General features: G+C 39.7%; 2 protein-coding genes across 2 annotated transcripts; one reads left to right on the top strand and one right to left on the bottom strand.

Moving 5' to 3' along the window:
* The first annotated feature begins 65 nt into the window (after nt 1-65).
* Nucleotides 66-5368, top strand: kctd10 (potassium channel tetramerization domain containing 10). Its single transcript, XM_063489326.1, has 7 exons — nt 66-144; nt 1786-1999; nt 2092-2261; nt 3489-3575; nt 3680-3732; nt 3861-4056; nt 4160-5368. Exons 1-7 carry the CDS (start codon nt 142-144, stop codon nt 4376-4378), a joined length of 942 nt encoding a protein of 313 aa, XP_063345396.1. The 5' UTR covers nt 66-141; the 3' UTR covers nt 4379-5368.
* Nucleotides 5369-5480: 112 nt separating this feature from the next.
* myo1ha (myosin IHa) lies at nt 5481-14951 on the bottom strand. The gene is made up of 31 exons (XM_063489051.1): nt 14829-14951; nt 14632-14747; nt 13950-14148; nt 13769-13849; nt 13240-13419; nt 13042-13140; nt 12855-12968; nt 12702-12773; nt 12484-12603; nt 12338-12405; nt 12093-12198; nt 11892-11972; nt 11581-11672; nt 10615-10709; nt 10462-10508; nt 10217-10297; nt 10001-10106; nt 9795-9912; nt 9563-9676; nt 9401-9477; nt 9252-9320; nt 9080-9164; nt 8823-8985; nt 7539-7622; nt 7366-7459; nt 7230-7285; nt 7021-7156; nt 6858-6928; nt 6505-6602; nt 6313-6412; nt 5481-5769 (listed from the first exon to the last, which is right to left on the bottom strand). The coding sequence occupies exons 1-31, from the start codon at nt 14949-14951 to the stop codon at nt 5743-5745; spliced, it is 3072 nt and encodes a 1023-aa protein (XP_063345121.1). The 3' UTR covers nt 5481-5742.
* Between the last annotated feature and the right edge of the window lie 1851 nt (nt 14952-16802).

The following is a 16802-nucleotide window of genomic DNA, read 5'->3' as shown; positions in this document are numbered from 1 at the left end:
TAAAAATGTCACCTGCCCCTTTAAACACAGCTCCGGACGGTTGACGTCATTTTAATAACTGCGCAGCAGTGCACCGGAAGGAAGTGGGTGTTAGCTGACTGACGTTAGCAAGCTACAATTACGAAGTTTGCTGTGGGTTCTATGGTAAATATGGTCGTTTTTCTGTTTTTGTTTTTTAATTTAATAGACATGCTGTCGATATAATATAAAGAATGCTATTTTATGGTTCGTGTTGTAGTATATCATGTTTTGGTTGGTTTAAAACAATGTCGATAACTTTATTTAAGCTAACTAGCTCATTAGCCGGACTGGCTAAAATGAAATTTGTATTCGCTGGATTAAAGGATACGACCCAGTGTTTGACTGGAAACAACTACGAAAGTCCGTATAAATGTAATGACGCTTTATATTAATGTAGTTAAATGCATATTAGATATATAACAAAAGTGCGTGTTCATAGCTGAGAAATTAAAAGACAATGCATGGGTTTCTGTCAAATGATGTCACACACCCTCATTCCCTTTAAACTACGTAAACCTATCCTGCATAATGTCATGCTTTTACCGCCCCAAAGGAATCTATTTTCTGCCAGGAGGGGTGAGAGTTAGATTTATAGGTATAAGTAAAGTTTACATATGGGGCGATTTTCAAAGACATGAACAACAAACTGTACAACAAAATTAAAAAGTAAATAACAAGACAAAACCACAATGAACAAAAAACACGTAGTAAAAACTGTAGTAATAATTAAAAATCTCAAAAGTAAGCCCCAGAAAATCGCTTTCTAAAAGAAAGTCAGATAATGCTAGCTGGAGTGGTGCCACAAGGCTCAGTTCCTGCAACCACCCTATTGTCTCCAGTCTTGTACGAGGGACAACTAATACATTTTAAGCCTACAGGATCTTTAGTAAGAAGCTGAGATAAATAGTCTCGAACTTCTCCATTTAGTGTTCTGTATGCAACTGAGACTTTTAAAACGAGTTTCAAAGTCAACTGGGTGCCAATGGAGAAACTATAAAAGTGATAATGTGAGAGTAATGTGAGCTTGCTTACTTGGATGTATTAAGAGGTCTGGCTGCAGTATCTTCTATTGTTTGGAGGTGTGACAGAGTTGATTTATATAAGATGGTAAGCAGGGCATTACAGTATAGGCATGATGAATCAAATGGATGAACAATTTTCTCCTGTTTAGCTGTAGAGATGATTTCAAAATGTTACTTTAAATGAAAGAAACAAGACCATAAAATAGATTAGACATGCAAATCAAAGTCCAGAGAATAATCAAATATAACATCTAGATTATGAACATGGAGCTTAGCAGATGAACAAAAGGAAGTAAGCACTTCACTGATACAGATTTTTGATTTGTTTATGTTTATGCATTTTCCTACATTACTCCCTTAAGAAGGCTACTACTTTTCTCCAGGTTTTGAGAGTTGTTAGCTCTCAGATATCAGAGTGCATTGCCAGAACAATAAATGGGGCACTGTAAATATAATTTTGCTTTTCTTTGTCATCCTGATTCTTAAATCAGAAGCAATCTATAGTTTCATACTGTCAAGACATGTTAGGGCAATACTACCATTAAACTGATCTTTCCAATTGTATATGTAGTCTGATATTAATCATTTGTCTTAGCCATTTAAAGGTGCTGTTCGGTGTTACTGTCACCACCTTTAGAAAAAAATGAAGAAACAATGAACATTCAATAATTAAAATGTAACAGTTCATTGTCTAATCCACTGATATCCATGTGTGACTTGGTTGTATTTTGTATTATTCTAGGAAGAGATGTCAGGAGAGAGCGTGGTGAGCTCGCCAGTGCCGGCAGCTACAACCCGGACTACGTCCTTCAAAAGCTCCAGCCCCAGTTCAAAATATGTGAAGTTGAATGTGGGTGGCGCACTGTACTACACTACAATGCAGACACTAACTAAACAGGACACAATGCTCAAAGCAATGTTCAGTGGGAGAATGGAGGTCCTCACAGATAGTGAAGGTGGGCTGTTAGTAAAACCTTGATCATATGCAGCAATTATTCCATCACTGCAGTTAAACTGTTACTGATGTTTTGGCATTTGATACCCATAGGTTGGATCCTGATTGATCGGTGTGGGAAACATTTTGGAACAATCCTTAACTACCTTAGAGATGGCGCAGTCCCACTCCCAGACAGTCGACGGGAAACCGAGGAGCTCCTCGCTGAGGCCAAGTATTATCTTGTCCAAGGCCTTGCCGATGAATGCACAGCTGCCTTGCAGGTACAATCATTACGAAGTTGCTTACCTTTGGAGTAAATGTTAAGTAACTAAGTTTCAGCAAAGTTATTGATACATTTAAAATTACAAAATTTACATTTTGGAATCTACATTCTCTTTTTGTTAAACATGCTATGTTCCCACCATAATCTTCATTAGCTCCCTTTTCCCATGAATGTTCCGTTATCTTTTTTTGCTTTTTAATGCAGTCATAAATGTGACTAGCATTAGTATGTGTATTTTAAAGAATGAAATTAAGTGTTATAAACAAAAACCCAATTAACCAAACAAAAATTACAAGTCAAAATCTGTTTTCATTTTTATCTGGAAACAGCAGCAGAAATATTTATTAAAATGCTTTTTGACAGCAGCTTTTTTGGTATCTAATAACAGGTGTCCACAGGCATTACTAATGATATTATTAAAGGTGCAGAGGCTCATTTCGTAGGATTAGTGACACTTGTGGTTGATTTAAAAAATATAGACCTTTTGCAGCAATTAATTTTTTAAAAGAATTTATTGGTTATCTTTGGTAACTTATCATAATCAGAATACTTTATTAATCCCCAGAGGAAATTATGTGGTCACAGTGGCTCCAAGACAGTAATAACAGTAACTAATTAAACTAAATTAAATAATACTATATATTACAAAGTTATAAAATATAACAAAATAGCTCTAATAAATACACATAGTTCTAATTATAAATATTACAGTATATCACACAAGATTAAAAATTTATAGTTGGCAGTGAGGTTCCCTTCTTATAATATTAAGTGTAATTTTGTCTGTAGAGGATGTTATACTAAGAGTGTGGAACTATTGTAGTTTGTACTGTACTTTTCATGGAGGAATTGTATAGAAAGAGTCACAGGCAGGAATGATTTCCTGTTTCATTCAGTGGTGCATTTGGGTAATCTCAGTCTCTCACTGAACGTGCTCCCGTGACTGGCCAGCACGTCATGCAGTGGGTGGGAGGCATTGTCCAGCATTGTCCTTATCTTGAACAACATCTGCCTCTCTGACACCACCTTTAGAGAGTCCAGCTCCACCCGAAAAAAATTAATACATTTAATAAAAGTTTTCATCCTTTTTTGTTTTTGTTTTTTTGTTTTGTTTCTCTTTTTTTCCACATGTAAGTCTGTACCAACAGAATGGGATCCTGTGAAATTAACAGTATGCAGCAGTTTTGTGTGTTTGTGTAATGTTTGTAAAATGTCTTTTTTCCAGAACAAGGAAACATATGAACCCCTTTGTAAAGTGCCTCTGATGACATCATCCAAAGAGGAGCAGAGGCTGATTGCTACCTCAAATAAGGTATGCTATGTCTGTAATATAATGTGCAGCAACTCATTTAGAATCAAGACATTTTTCATTTAGATTTTTCTTTTTTTAAAAGACAAACTTGGTTGTCTTCACAGCCAACAGTCAAACTGCTGTATAACAGAAGCAACAACAAGTATTCATACACCAGGTGAGCCCGATCATGGGGTCAAGTTTGTCTAGATTAAAAAAAAATAATAATAAAAATCAAGTCGTTACATACACTCAAGTCAGTTATCATAATAAGTGACCTCTCTTTTAACTTTCTTTCCTCCACAGCAATTCTGATGACAACATGCTAAAAAATATTGAGCTTTTTGACAAACTGTCGTTGCGGTTCAATGGGCGAGTGCTCTTCATCAAAGACGTGATTGGAGATGAGATCTGTTGCTGGTCTTTTTATGGGCAGGGGCGTAAAATTGCTGAAGTGTGTTGCACTTCCATTGTTTATGCCACTGAAAAGAAGCAGACAAAGGTAAATATTCTTTGCAGAGTACTTTGCAGTTTCATAAGCATAGAGCTATGTTATTTTGGCTAAATAAATCTGTCTCTTGAGTAACACTTTACTTTTTTCCTAGGTTGAATTCCCAGAGGCTCGAATCTATGAGGAGACCCTCAACATCCTTTTGTATGAGTCTCATGATGGCAGAGGTCCAGACAATGCTCTGTTAGAGGCCACAGGGGGTCCTGCATGGCGATCTAACCACCTGGATGAGGATGAGGAGCGAGAACGAATTGAGCGCGTCCGTAGGATTCATATCAAACGACCTGATGACCGTACACACCACCACCAGTGATTCTCAACTTGGACCAGTCAACCTGTGATCCCAGACAGTATTTGCACTATGCTTGTGCCTTACAACACCCAGCGCCTCCTTCATTTACTTCCCTCATATTTTACCAGCATTCCCCAGAGGATTATTATGACACGAGTGTCATACAGCGGTGTGTAGTGGTGAAGTGATTGTGTGCAGTCCTCTTCTCCAGTTTTCCTCTTTGTCATCTTGCTTTTTTTTTTTTGTCTCTTTTTGTTGGTCATGATAACTTGTATCACTGTTTTCTGCTACTGTGTAGAAGCTCATAAACATGGATGCTTGCATTCATCACTGAGTGCAGGAAGAAGGAGGTCCTAATTAAATTACATGCAGAAGACGAGTTATATCATGGAAGCAGCTAGTAATGTAGATAGTTTAGTTTTTCTTTGCCGTGGTTCCAAAAGGTACATTTTAAAGTCTCAAGTGGATGAACCGGGTGTTGTACTTAATGAAGTCAAACGGTGGCACTGTTTTACTCTTAGATGATATTAACCAAGGCTATAATGTAGCCTGTCAAAACCTGAATATTTTCTTTATATCATTAGACAATAAAAATTACAGGTGGATGCAGCAATATTCCCTGTATTACTTCTGTCGTATTTAGTTCTAACATTGACGCAGTTTCCCTTCACTCCACTAAACAAATCATTATTTTCAGTGGAGGGAACTTGAGCTGTGACCTGAGGTGTTAAATGTACTGGGCTGATTGAATGATGGATGCTGAGGTTGATGTGAATGACTGTAACTAGATATCACTCTAGCAGGAAGGGAACCCTGTCTACAAGCTTATAACAGGGATAGAAATTAGACCTGTCTTTCATCATCGCATTCATCACAGAATGTACCGTTTGCACACTATAGGTTTAAGTTGTTATATGTTTAACAATCACAGTACTTGTAGGTCTGTTGTACAGAAGTAAACATAAATGTATGTTTTATATTTATACACACTTTATCACAAATAAATTTCTACAGACATTCTTTTGTGCTGCTTTTAATTTACAACATCAGTGAACGTACAAATTTATTATACATATGGCTTCATTGTTCAAAATTAGAATTGCATCAGTTTTTGGTACCTTAAGAGTTTTGTCATTTTAAGTGTTCTTCAGACACAAACAATTGTGAAATGATAGCATCTTCTTTCTTTTCTTAATAATGAAGTGAAGAAATTTTGATTATGACTAGTGTGAAATTCTGTCCAGCAAACAACCTCAACCAAGATTCCTCAGGTTCATCTCTTTCTGGGCAGATGTGTTTTCTGCAGACATGGTGATCATCTCCTTAGTGGTCTCCTGATGAAATATGCAGAGGCATCTTATGTGTCTCCTCCTCAGCCTCACACGTTACCGTGTCCTTGCCCGAGTGGCAACCTGCAGTAGCAAACAATGATGCTGTGTCAGCATTTGTAACTGCATTGTAGACTTAAAATGGCACGTCTGGTCGTTGAGTTTCCATGTCAAGTTTATGTATAGAGATGCAACCGAAAGCAGCAAATACTAACTAAGGTGCTGTATAACTTGTAGGGAACACAAAAGTGGATGAAATAAGAAAAAGGACCGTATAAAACAGCGACAATATAAATGAGTCTAAACCTAAGCTTGATTAAAAGTCATGTTAGGGGATAAACATGGACTAAAATTGGACAATCTAACACTTAAGGCGAGTCTGTTCCAAACCATAGAAAATACATGGTACAAGCACCTTTTGTAAATATGGATTTAGGAACCATTAAGAGTTTTTTGACACATGAGCAAACTGATCTGGCTGTGACACAAAAGTGCAGGATTTTGGCAAGCTAGGACTGAGCATTTAAGGATTTTAAAACAAATAATAAACGTTCAAATATAATCTGAAAAAAAAAGGTAGCCAGTCTGCAGAGAAACATGAGATAAAAGAGATAAGGCCCAACTCACCACCATCAGGTGACCATTCTTGGCCTTGTATACCATGGGCTCAGGCCCAGTGCTAAAGTCCACTGCTCCTCCTTTTCCAGCCTGGATTTCAAAGTTGATGCTGTGAATTAATGCAAACACAATGCATACACAAGCAGTTTAGCTCAATGTACATTTCAAATTAGATCTCTAAATTTCGAAACTCAGGCTCACCTGCCCTGAACCACCTTGATGGCATTTTGTTTGTTAGCAATGACACAGAGTTTGGTCAAAAGCTCAAACAAGTGGTCACACTGTACTACCAGATCCCCCTGAAACAGCCAGACAAAAGTTGTGTTAGAATCATCCACCTGAAAATCTTTCAAAATTTTCACTACGTGCATGTTCCCCCTTCATTTTAGTTACTCTGCATTATCAGCAGAGCAAAAGCCATTCTATGGTTTAACTTGTTCCACCATATCTAATCATGTCATTTAAGCTACAAATAAACTTTATTGGTCTCACCATTAGCAAAAACAAAAAAAAAAAAAAAAAAAAAGGCAAGCTTGATCCATACATTTGCATACCTTTTGTTTAGGTTCTTCACGTGTTATGTGGAATACAATGGTGCTGTCAGTCAAGTTACTGACAGAAATCCCTGCAGTGAGTCAAATTATAGAAGCATGTAGCACATTTGAGAATGAAGATATCTGATGGCTAATAAAATATATATTAGCACACTGGTCTGACCTTTGAGAGAGGTGTACAGCACTCTCTGCTTGATCTTGGCTTCCTCTATCACATAGACAGCTGTCTGGGTGAGGATGAGCTGTCGCTGCCTCGGTTTGAAGCCATTCCTGTCATACTTAATTACTGGAACGCAGTACTGCAGAAACACAGCATATATCAGTGCATCTTTGGTGTGAACTGCCCATAGAAGTATACAGACATTTTATTACCTTTATACGCTCGTTGCGAATCATCTGGATGACCCTTGTGTTTATGTCTTCCTCACCTATTAAGTGAGATGTTAAATGACATATGAATGATGGTTCTAAAATGAACACGCATTGTGTGAGGGCGTCTGATATTTACTGATTCTGGTGTCTGCAAATGGATGGGCAACACTCTGTGGATAACTGTCCTTTTTCCCCTTGAAGATGGAGCTGGTGATCAGCTTCATTTGAAACTGAAGGGGCAAAAAGGGAATGGAAAATTTAACTGTGATGACTACAAAGAGAACAAGACTGCCCTTTAATGTGGCTTACCTGTGCTTTCTTCTGCGGTGTGATTCCTTGCACATATTTCCGCACCATAAGACGGTAGTGAAGCTTACGCAGCATCTCTGATGTCTAATGAAGAACGAAATCAGTTCTTCACCACAAAGTCAAGATAAAACTTGTATTCAGTCAGTTTTGCATTTAAGTTGATTAGTCGTTATTACTATATATTGCTATGTGGAAATAAAAAAGAGCATACACTCACTGGCCGCTTTATTAAGTGCACCTTATACAACTCAATGGATTTAGTCATGCAGACACGGTGAAGACTACCTACTGAAGTTCAAACTGAGCATGATAGTGAGGGAGGAAGATGATTTAAGTGTCTTTCAGTGTAACATGGTGTATGAGCAATTCAGAAACTGATGATCTACTGGGATTTTGTTAATAACCATCCATAGGGTTTACAGAGAATGACCAGAAAAAGAGAAAATATCCAGTGGGCGGCAGTTCTCTGGGTGAAAATGTTTCGTTGATACTAGAGGTCAGAGGAAAATGACCAGACTGCTTCGAGCAGATAGGAAGGCAACAGTAACCCAAATAACCACTTGTTACAATCAAGATATGCACAACATATCAAATCTTAAAGCAGTTGGGTTAAAGCAGCAGAAGTCCGCAGTGGGTGCCACCCAGTCAGCTACGAACAGAAAGCTGAGGTGGCAGTATTCATAGGTGTTAAACATTAGACAATAAAAACTGACAAAAAGCTGCCTGTTCTGATAAGCCTCAATTTCTGATGCTACATTCACATAAAGAAATTTGCATAAACAACATGAAAGCATGGATCCATTTTGCCTCGTATCAACAGTTCGGGCTGGTGGTAGCGTCATGGTGTGGGGAACTTTGGGTCCGTCAGACACAGCTAATCATCTTATTGTTGTTGCTGATCATGCCCATCCCTTTATGACCAACATGTACCAATCTCCTGAAGGATCATCTCAGACTGGACCAAAACCTCAAAGAAATTTTTGAATCTGTGCCACGAAGAAGGCAGTTTCAAAGGCAACAGGGCAAGCAAGATGTATCTAATAAAGTGGCCACTGAGTGTATTCTCACATGGAAATAAATAAAAAAAATTATAGGAACATATAAGGCACACATATCTCATTCTATAAAATACTTGTGACATTTTTTGTTATATAACTCAATGTTTACTTGATTCAAATACAGTTCATGTAATTTTGTGTGAAAAATTAAAAAGGACCACAGTTATGAATGCATTAGTATTAGAAACAGTTGCTTGATTTTGTTTCTCTGTTTCACTTATAGCACCTCTGTGAGCACAGCTGGTGGAGTTAGCCAGGTGGTTTTATCCAAAACGGTCTTTGGCAGGTTGTCTCTAAGTCTGTTCAGGTAATTTTGCCTCACGAAGGCCAGGTACTCTGAGTTATCTGTGTTTTTTGCCTGCCCTCTGGTCATGTAGCCTTTGATAAATCTGAAATGTGTGGCAAAGAACAGGATCAGTTCAAATGTAACAGGGACACTGATGGGGGCATTTTTTATTTATGATGTTTACGTGTTTTACTTACTTCTTGATGACTTTTACCGCCCAGGCTCTCTTCTCCTTCTCCTTCCTAGCCTGTGTTCCTCTCCAACAAGATTCAATCTTAGTGGCTGAGGAGATTAAAAATAGAGATTATCTAATATTTTTTATTGCTAACAAAAATTTCTTTCTATCATTCTGGATGTTGTGACATTTACCAGCTTCTTTCTGTTTTCTGAATTCTCCCTTTGCCCTGTAGCCTTTGTATTTTGCCTGGATGCGTGTTGCTGCAAATCCAGAGCAAAAAATATAAATCAGCGTGATTGTGAGCCGGGATGACTGAAGGTTTAAGGCAGTTGACACTCACCCAGTTCATGTTTGCATTTCTCATAAGCATCCTCTGTGGCGAACAGTGTCCTGGGGTGACGGATGAAAATTTTGGTCCTGCAATAAACAAATCAGCAACTTGTACTTTTATGATTCCTCGCATAAGCTGGATTTGTTGAGGTAACAAGTAAGACTTCCTCACCGTCCCATTTTGTACTCATCTGGCAGGTAGCCCAGATGTTGAACCAGCACTTCCACTCCATCGGCGGCTACTCCTCTCCAGTGTGGCCAGGTGGCTGGGCACAATGGTTTATATCTGTAAGATGAGCCAAACAAACTGTGCTCGAAAGAAGCCGCTCAGTTCACCTAGAGCTTACATTTAAAACCTAAACATAAATTTCCCTGAAATTGAGAAACTCTAAGGTCCTTTATACCTCTTCAAAAAAACGTCGTATTTACGTCTGTAAGCAAAACCAGCTCGTCTGACTCTGAGGTGCTCCATCAGACCCAGGTACTTCACCTGATGCCTGATCAGTGCTTCATCAAACTGACCTGTGATGTAACGATAAATACACGATTGATTTGGTCTTATTCAAACATTTCTGTGTCATTAACATCTACCTTTTGTTAGTTATGGTACCTGACTGCTTGGACTCGTTAGATTTTAGGCAGCGTATGTACCAGGCCTCTTTAGCCATGAGGATCTCTGTCAGCTTCTGCAGACTGCTCTTAAACTGAGTCACCACCTGCAAACACAACACAAGGGTCACAATGTCCTTTCCACCTGACTCCCCTCAGCAGTTAAGTTAGATGTTATGGATGAAGGATATGGAGGGTCAAACATATTCGAACGTACTGTTTCTGGTCTTCTCCTGCTGTCTGGATCCATGGATGAGAAGCACTCTTTGACTATGTCATTTTTAGACTGACACATAAGCTTTGAGAAGGTGGAGCGACACACAAGCACACATTAACACACAGATTTAGGCAGTTACTTTAACCATAATTAATCAAATACTGAGAAAATACCCGCATCTTTTGCTATTTACAGTAAAGTCTAAAACATGTCTTTATCTGACATAATATCAGCTGTAGACTTACATCTTTTATGTTTCTATATAGTAGGTCGTTGTTTTTGTCCAGGAAACCTAGATTAACATAAAAAAAAAATTATCAGTGTCTTAGGGATGTCAGTTCAAAGCAAAAAGGTTTAAATGGTTGAGTCACAGGGGATGAGACTGTGGTTGTCTTTACCCACAACACAGTAGGTGACCTCCCCGGCATAATGCAAGAGACGGAAATCTCCCCTCTCCAGAGTCTTACGTGTCATTTTGTCAGCTAGTTTGTGCCTGGAGTCAAAGAGGTGGAGAGAGACAGAGGGATGAAGAGTGAGAGGCTTTATAGTCGAATCCTAATCCTCCGTCTCTATCGGCTCACTGTCGACTCCCTCACAGGCCACCAGTCAACAGAACACCAATGAAAGGAGTCAGACTTTAGAGCCGAGGAAAGGCTTTGGATTGTACAGTAGATGGACAGTGTATTTAATTACGGTAAATAATGTTATTTTTGAAGTCACAAATCAACATTATCGAAACAAAAAAAACTTTATTGTGACTTTGGAATAACCAGCAGTCCTGTTTATAGATATAAATGGGATGGGATGCATGGGGCTGATTCAATGTGTAAGACTGTTCATTTCTCTTAGAGTCAGTCAGGATCAGAGCAGGAGCATTCAAGATCTCTTGGAGTCACAGAAATTAGCACTGGTGCTGCATACAGTGTCAATGTCAATTCTATTTATGTAGTACGTTTCACGTACTGTGTGTGTGTGTGTGTGTGTGTGTGTGTGTGTGTGTGTGTGTGTGTGTGTGTGTGTACGGGTTCGTACTATCCTGGTGGGGACCAAAATCTGACTTTTACTATCCTGGTGGGGACTTTCTGCACCGTGGGGACCAAAATCCAGGTCCCCTCGGGGTTGAAAGCAATTTTCACACTCAAAATGCAGTTTTACTGTCAGGGTTACAATTAGGTTATGGTTAGGTTTAGGGTAAGGGTTAGGGTTAGGCATTCATTTTTAATGGTTAGGGTTAGGGTAAGGGGCTAGGGAAAGCATTATGTCAATGGGATGTCCCCACGAGGATAGCAAACCAGACATGTGTGTGTGTGTGTGTGTGTGTGTGTGTGTGTGTGTGTGTGTGTGTGTTTTAGGTCATTACTCACGTGACAAAGTGGGGGTGATTCCCCATCTTTTCTTCCAGTCTCTCCAGGAAGGTCAGATCTGTGGCATCTCCTGGCCTTAGACACTCCTCATCCTGCAAAATAATCATTGGGAATAATCTCCAAAAAGTTGATTCTGTTCATCTGGACGTAGCGTAACGTAACCCACAAAATGCTACGTCTAGATGAACAGAATCAACTTTTTGGAGATTTACTTTCCTGGATGATTGAGAATGCATCAAGACACTGGGAATAATCTTGAGCAGTATTTTTAAAACAGTTATAAATGGCCATCCCAGTGTGAACATACACACCAGTAATGATATAATTCCTCTGTGTTTTTCCTCGATTAGATCACAGATGATCTTATTGTTGAAGAACTGAACTGGCTCCCACTGGTGGAAAAAGAGATGAGAAATACACAGTTATAAACACGTGAAAAAAAGCAGCCGCTTATATGTTTTCTGCACGTCCGTCTGTTTGCTTGTTTGTTTGCTGGGGAGAGGGGGGTTTACCTCAATGCCCTCTGCTTCATATTCTTCCTGCTCTGATTTTAGTGTCAGCTCAATGAAAAGCTGCTGCAGCTTCTCGTTGCAATAGTTTATACAGAACTGCTCAAAACTGAGGGAAAGGATCAAGAAAGAGGTGAAAGGTAAGTTTGCAGGTTTCATAAAGATTATAAGGTAAATAAAACAGCTATCAGTTTCCCAAAGCAGCTAAAATTAAAAAGAAAAAAAAAACACAGAAAGATTACACCTACCTGTTTACGTAGAAAACCTCAAATCCATATATGTCCAAAAGCCCTATAACAGCCTTTCGTGAAGGGTCCTAGTGAAAGAGAAAAAAAGTATAAAAACACATCCTGGCAGGTGAGATTTGTCATTTGAAACACATCCTTATAGTCACTTTGTTCTCCATTGACTCGTTGATCCTGTTGACCAGCCAGGTGAAGGTCTGCCCATAGATAGCTTTGGATAAGGCATCTCTGGCATAGATGGCGTGATCAGTTGTGAAAGGGCTGAGGACCTTTTAGAGTAACAAAGCATCATACCTGAGTTTATGGTTTAAACAGAAACACAAGTCTGTTATCGTTAAAACTAAAGAATGTTTTAGCAAATGTGAACCTGATCTTTTTTGGCTTCAATCTTCCTGAATGTTAGGCCCTCTTGAAGTCTGTGTGCATCCACTCCTAGCAGCTGTGAAGAAAACTAAACATTAAAAAGCTTATTGATATACTTAATGAATATCTAAAGAATTCATATTTTCTACTTTCTTACATTTGAGACCCAGTGCAGCTCTGTGTTGCTGTTCAGGAGGGCGTGACCTTTACTATCAGAGTCAAACCGCACATTCCCCAGGTGGAGAACGCTTGCAATGACCTCAAACAAGTGCTGCACAAAATTATAATTTATAAGCAAGACTGACTGCTGTGAATGAAGCCATCTGCAACAGCATCCAACTCACATTGGTGGCAGTCTCATCAAAGTTGATGATTTGAAGTGCGTTTTTTACTGTTTTCCAGTCGTTTTTGTCATTAATGGAGGCCACAATGGGACATTGCCCCTGTTAGAAACAATGAACATAGAAAAAACACTGTTTCTGAAAGTGTTCTACTTTCTTATCAGATTTTATGTTAACAACAAAGCCCACTGACTTACGTACCTGAGTTAGATAGTTATAATGCTGGCAACCTCTCTCCAAGCCCAGCTGATGCAGCAAGTCGTCTGATCCTCCCTCTACCAGCTGATAAAAGATGTGAAAGTTTCTCTCCCCGTGATTCTGATGCACAACCCTTGATTTCTCCAGCAGGTAGTTCAGGATATGGCCTCCAACAGCGTCCCCCTATGGGCATCATGATCCTAAAGACAGCAGCTCTACAACTTGCAGAAAAAACACAGCCTATGGTCCAGTGGCCAGATTGAAAACTGGTTAGGATAAAGAATCTCCTTCTGTTTCAGGAAAGTTGACTTTTGTTAAGCAGTGGTTGTTGTTTTTTTTACATAAATTAAATAAATCTGGAATCAATTTGATGTTTTTCAGGCTTCATGTAATGTTGTTTGTACTCATGCTTCAACTTTTATTTGTCTTGTATAGCAAAAATAATCACACCACAACCAACTACACTCAAGGCACCAAACAACAGTAAGCTAAGTTTTTTTCCTTTTCTGTAAATCCAGCATCTGACCCTTACCTGGCTGTCAAACTGGATGTCCATATATTTCCCAAATCGGCTTGAGTTGTCATTTTTTAGTGTTTTGGCATTTCCAAATGCCTGTAGGGGGGGAAAAAGTCAAATCATTCACAGTAATTGATGATCTATCCCTCTTCACTATATGTCAATGCACTTCTACAGCATGTAGTAACCATCAAACCTCCAGGACGGGGTTGGACATGAGCATTTTGTCTCTGACTGTGTTTAGCAGAGTGGTGCTTGGACAGCTGACGGCATAATACTGCAAAATCTTCTTGGAGGCCTCTGTTTTTCCTGCTCCGCTCTCACCAGAGATGAGGATGAAGTGATTGTTGAACTCTGTCAGCATGGTGTGGTACGCATTATCCGCCAAGGCATAACTGTTGGGTTGCAGAGCAGTTACAGTATTTCAGTAGTAAACTTTGAACTGCACTCAGAGTTATTTCAGTTGAAAGAACACAGGAGTGGGCTCATTTCCTTATGGGTGCTTTCAGCAGGATAACACACCATGTCACAAAGTTCAAATCATCTCACACTGATTTATTAAACACTGCAATAAATGACCTCCACGGTCACCAGGTCTCAATCCCATAGAGCACATTTAAGATGTGGTGGAACGTGAGTTTCACATCATGGACGTGCAGCCGACAATTTTGCAGGAACTGAGTGATGCTGTTAATTTTATTTTGAATATGTAAATATAACTAGAATAACAAGAGAAAAGAAAAATTAAAAACATCAAGTTTTCGTGACTATCTCCATGTCTACACAATGTTTATGCTGGAAAAGGAGTAGGATGACGTTTACACTTACTGGTGTAAACAGGTGCACCAAAAAAAGCAGGAGTGTGTATGCAAACTCACATGTGGGGCGGCAGCTCAAAAAAGTTGACACCCATGTAGATATCCATCTGCTTCTTGTTGTAGATGTCCAGCTCTTTATATGGATTGACAGACACTAACAACGTTCCAATGTAAGTCTAAAAGAATGGGTTAAAAATCATCACATTTTTTGCAAAAACAAATTACAAGTGTGAAAGGGAGGTTTAAATTGTACTCACATAGATGAGATCCTTGCTGAAGCGTTTCTTGAGGTTGCTCAGAAAGGCAGCTTCCGTGGTTTCATCCAGCAGTACAAAATCCTGGATTCCCACACGGTCCCTGGCAGTCAGGGCGCCCTCCATGTCTAGCTGACCCTGTGCAACAAGTTGTAGCAACAACATAGCAGCTGAATGCACTAGGAAAAGTGACATTTCTAGTGTTCACCTCCAAAAATGTCTATGTCTAAAACAAATTTGCAACACAGCCGCATATTCTGTGCTTCGCAGGGACAGTTTTACTTTATTTATTATTTTTCCCCATATTAATGAGATGAGCAAAGTTTAGAGCAAAAGTAACATTTTCATGTTGTGCATATACAACATTATATCAGAATTTTCAGTCATGTGTTTTGACAACTGCAGCTGGATGTTTGAATGTTTGGATTAATGGCTCCAAGGGGGAGGACAACACAAAAAAAAGTGCCATAAAAAGAACAAACATGGTGTCCTTTAGTTCTATTGAAGCAAGAGGTCCAGAGGTCCTGTGTGTCTTTGAAGCTAAGGTCCGTGATTGTGCAGATGAACAGACAGAAGATAATGATCGCTACACAGCACACAGGGACCTTGGCTGGCAGCCCATGGTTCACTTGAGCTGACGCACCAACCAAACACAACACACTGTGCAAATGGACTTGGGGAGCCCGAAACAGCGGCACATTTAAGAAGCATAGTGGGAAAAAAATTCCACCAATCTGTTTTGCATTCGCAGCACCAACACTCGGACCAAAGGTTTTCACAGCTTTTGTTGGTTTTGTGTGTTTTTTTCTCTGTCTCTCTCTCTCCTTTGGAAGCAGAAGTCCTTTGATTCTCAGCTCTCTCTGTAAAACATTAAAAAAGATAATCCATTGGATCTAATTGACACAAAGTCCTCCTTCTCTTCCCTACCAACCCACTCTCCTCCCCTGCCTCTATCCTCCGCCTATGGCCCTCGTTTCTTCTGAGAAAGGCCAAGTGTTTTTGTCCTGTAAATACCACGGAGCAGAGACAAAAAAGACGTCTTTAAAATGCAGTCTACAATCCATTACACATATTCCCCCTGCATAACCATTCAGTAATTATTCATTAGAAAACATTTAACGTCACAGTGAATTTCACACTAGGCAGTCGAAACACAATAGAGGAGATTTGGCCTACTTTGGGGTGAGGAGTTGGGGAGGGGTTCGCTGTACAGAGGAAGGGCGAAGGCGAAAGGAGTGCGGGAGGAGGGGAGCAGTATTTGTCTGATCTGAGAACCTCTGAAACGGGGCTGTCTTGAGACAACGGGACAGACTAAATAGTGCACTAACGGTCTGTGCCCCGCTGCTTGCTGTGACACTCATTTAGTGTGCTTTAGTGTGCCCCGAGGCCAAACAATAGAGGCTTGTTCTTAGCAATCTTGTGCTGTAATTTGGACTTCATTACTTTGCTCATACGGGGCCTCAAAGAAGGATAGAGGAGGCTAGTCAGATGAGAGTGGGGTTTTTTTGTTGTTGTTTTTTTTTCCACCTGTCAGCCCCGACCCCCAGTGCTCTCACCCCTCTCAGCAACAATACCCCTCACCCCGTGTCCCCACCAATAACCCTCACCCGGCCCCCCTCACCCACCTCCCACCCACCCACTTTAAGCCAATGAGACAGGTGAACAATATCATTGAAGGAACTCTTTTTTGGACGTCAGAATCAATCTGGCACTGTGATGGTAGTGGTGCTGCTGTGGGGTATCTTTGACACCCCCTTCTTTCATGGGAACAAACTTCTCTCAGGGCAGCACAAGCAGACAATGTGCTGGGACAGCGTGACTTAGAGATCTGCCATACAGTATTACAAGTAATAACATGAACAGATAAGCTCCTGTCAAGAGAAGGATTATTGCATTCAGCCATGATAATAATGCTAATGTTTTAGATTTTTGGACTAAATCTAAAGGTCTGCTGGTTTCCATTCAGGCTTCCTTTGG

This window comes from Pelmatolapia mariae, linkage group LG12 (assembly GCF_036321145.2).
Source record: "Pelmatolapia mariae isolate MD_Pm_ZW linkage group LG12, Pm_UMD_F_2, whole genome shotgun sequence".
Lineage (NCBI taxonomy): Eukaryota > Metazoa > Chordata > Actinopteri > Cichliformes > Cichlidae > Pelmatolapia > Pelmatolapia mariae.
The sequence above is the reverse complement of the archived record's forward strand: the minus strand, read 5'-3'. Positions and strand labels throughout refer to the sequence as shown.

Bases quoted from the DNA above. Each gene is read 5' to 3' on its own strand.
- kctd10 (XM_063489326.1), top strand. The intron at 2,262-3,488 runs GTACAATCATTA...TCTTTTTTCCAG, and splicing joins AATGCACAGCTGCCTTGCAG to AACAAGGAAACATATGAACC. The intron at 3,576-3,679 runs GTATGCTATGTC...TTGTCTTCACAG, and splicing joins TGATTGCTACCTCAAATAAG to CCAACAGTCAAACTGCTGTA.
- myo1ha (XM_063489051.1), bottom strand. From the start codon at position 14,951: ATGGAGGGCGCCCTGACTGCCAGGGACCGTGTGGGAATCCAGGATTTT. The intron at 13,420-13,768 runs GTAAGGGTCAGA...TGATGCCCATAG, and splicing joins ACATCCAGTTTGACAGCCAG to GGGGACGCTGTTGGAGGCCA. The intron at 5,770-6,312 runs GTGAGTTGGGCC...TTGCTACTGCAG, and splicing joins AGAATGGTCACCTGATGGTG to GTTGCCACTCGGGCAAGGAC.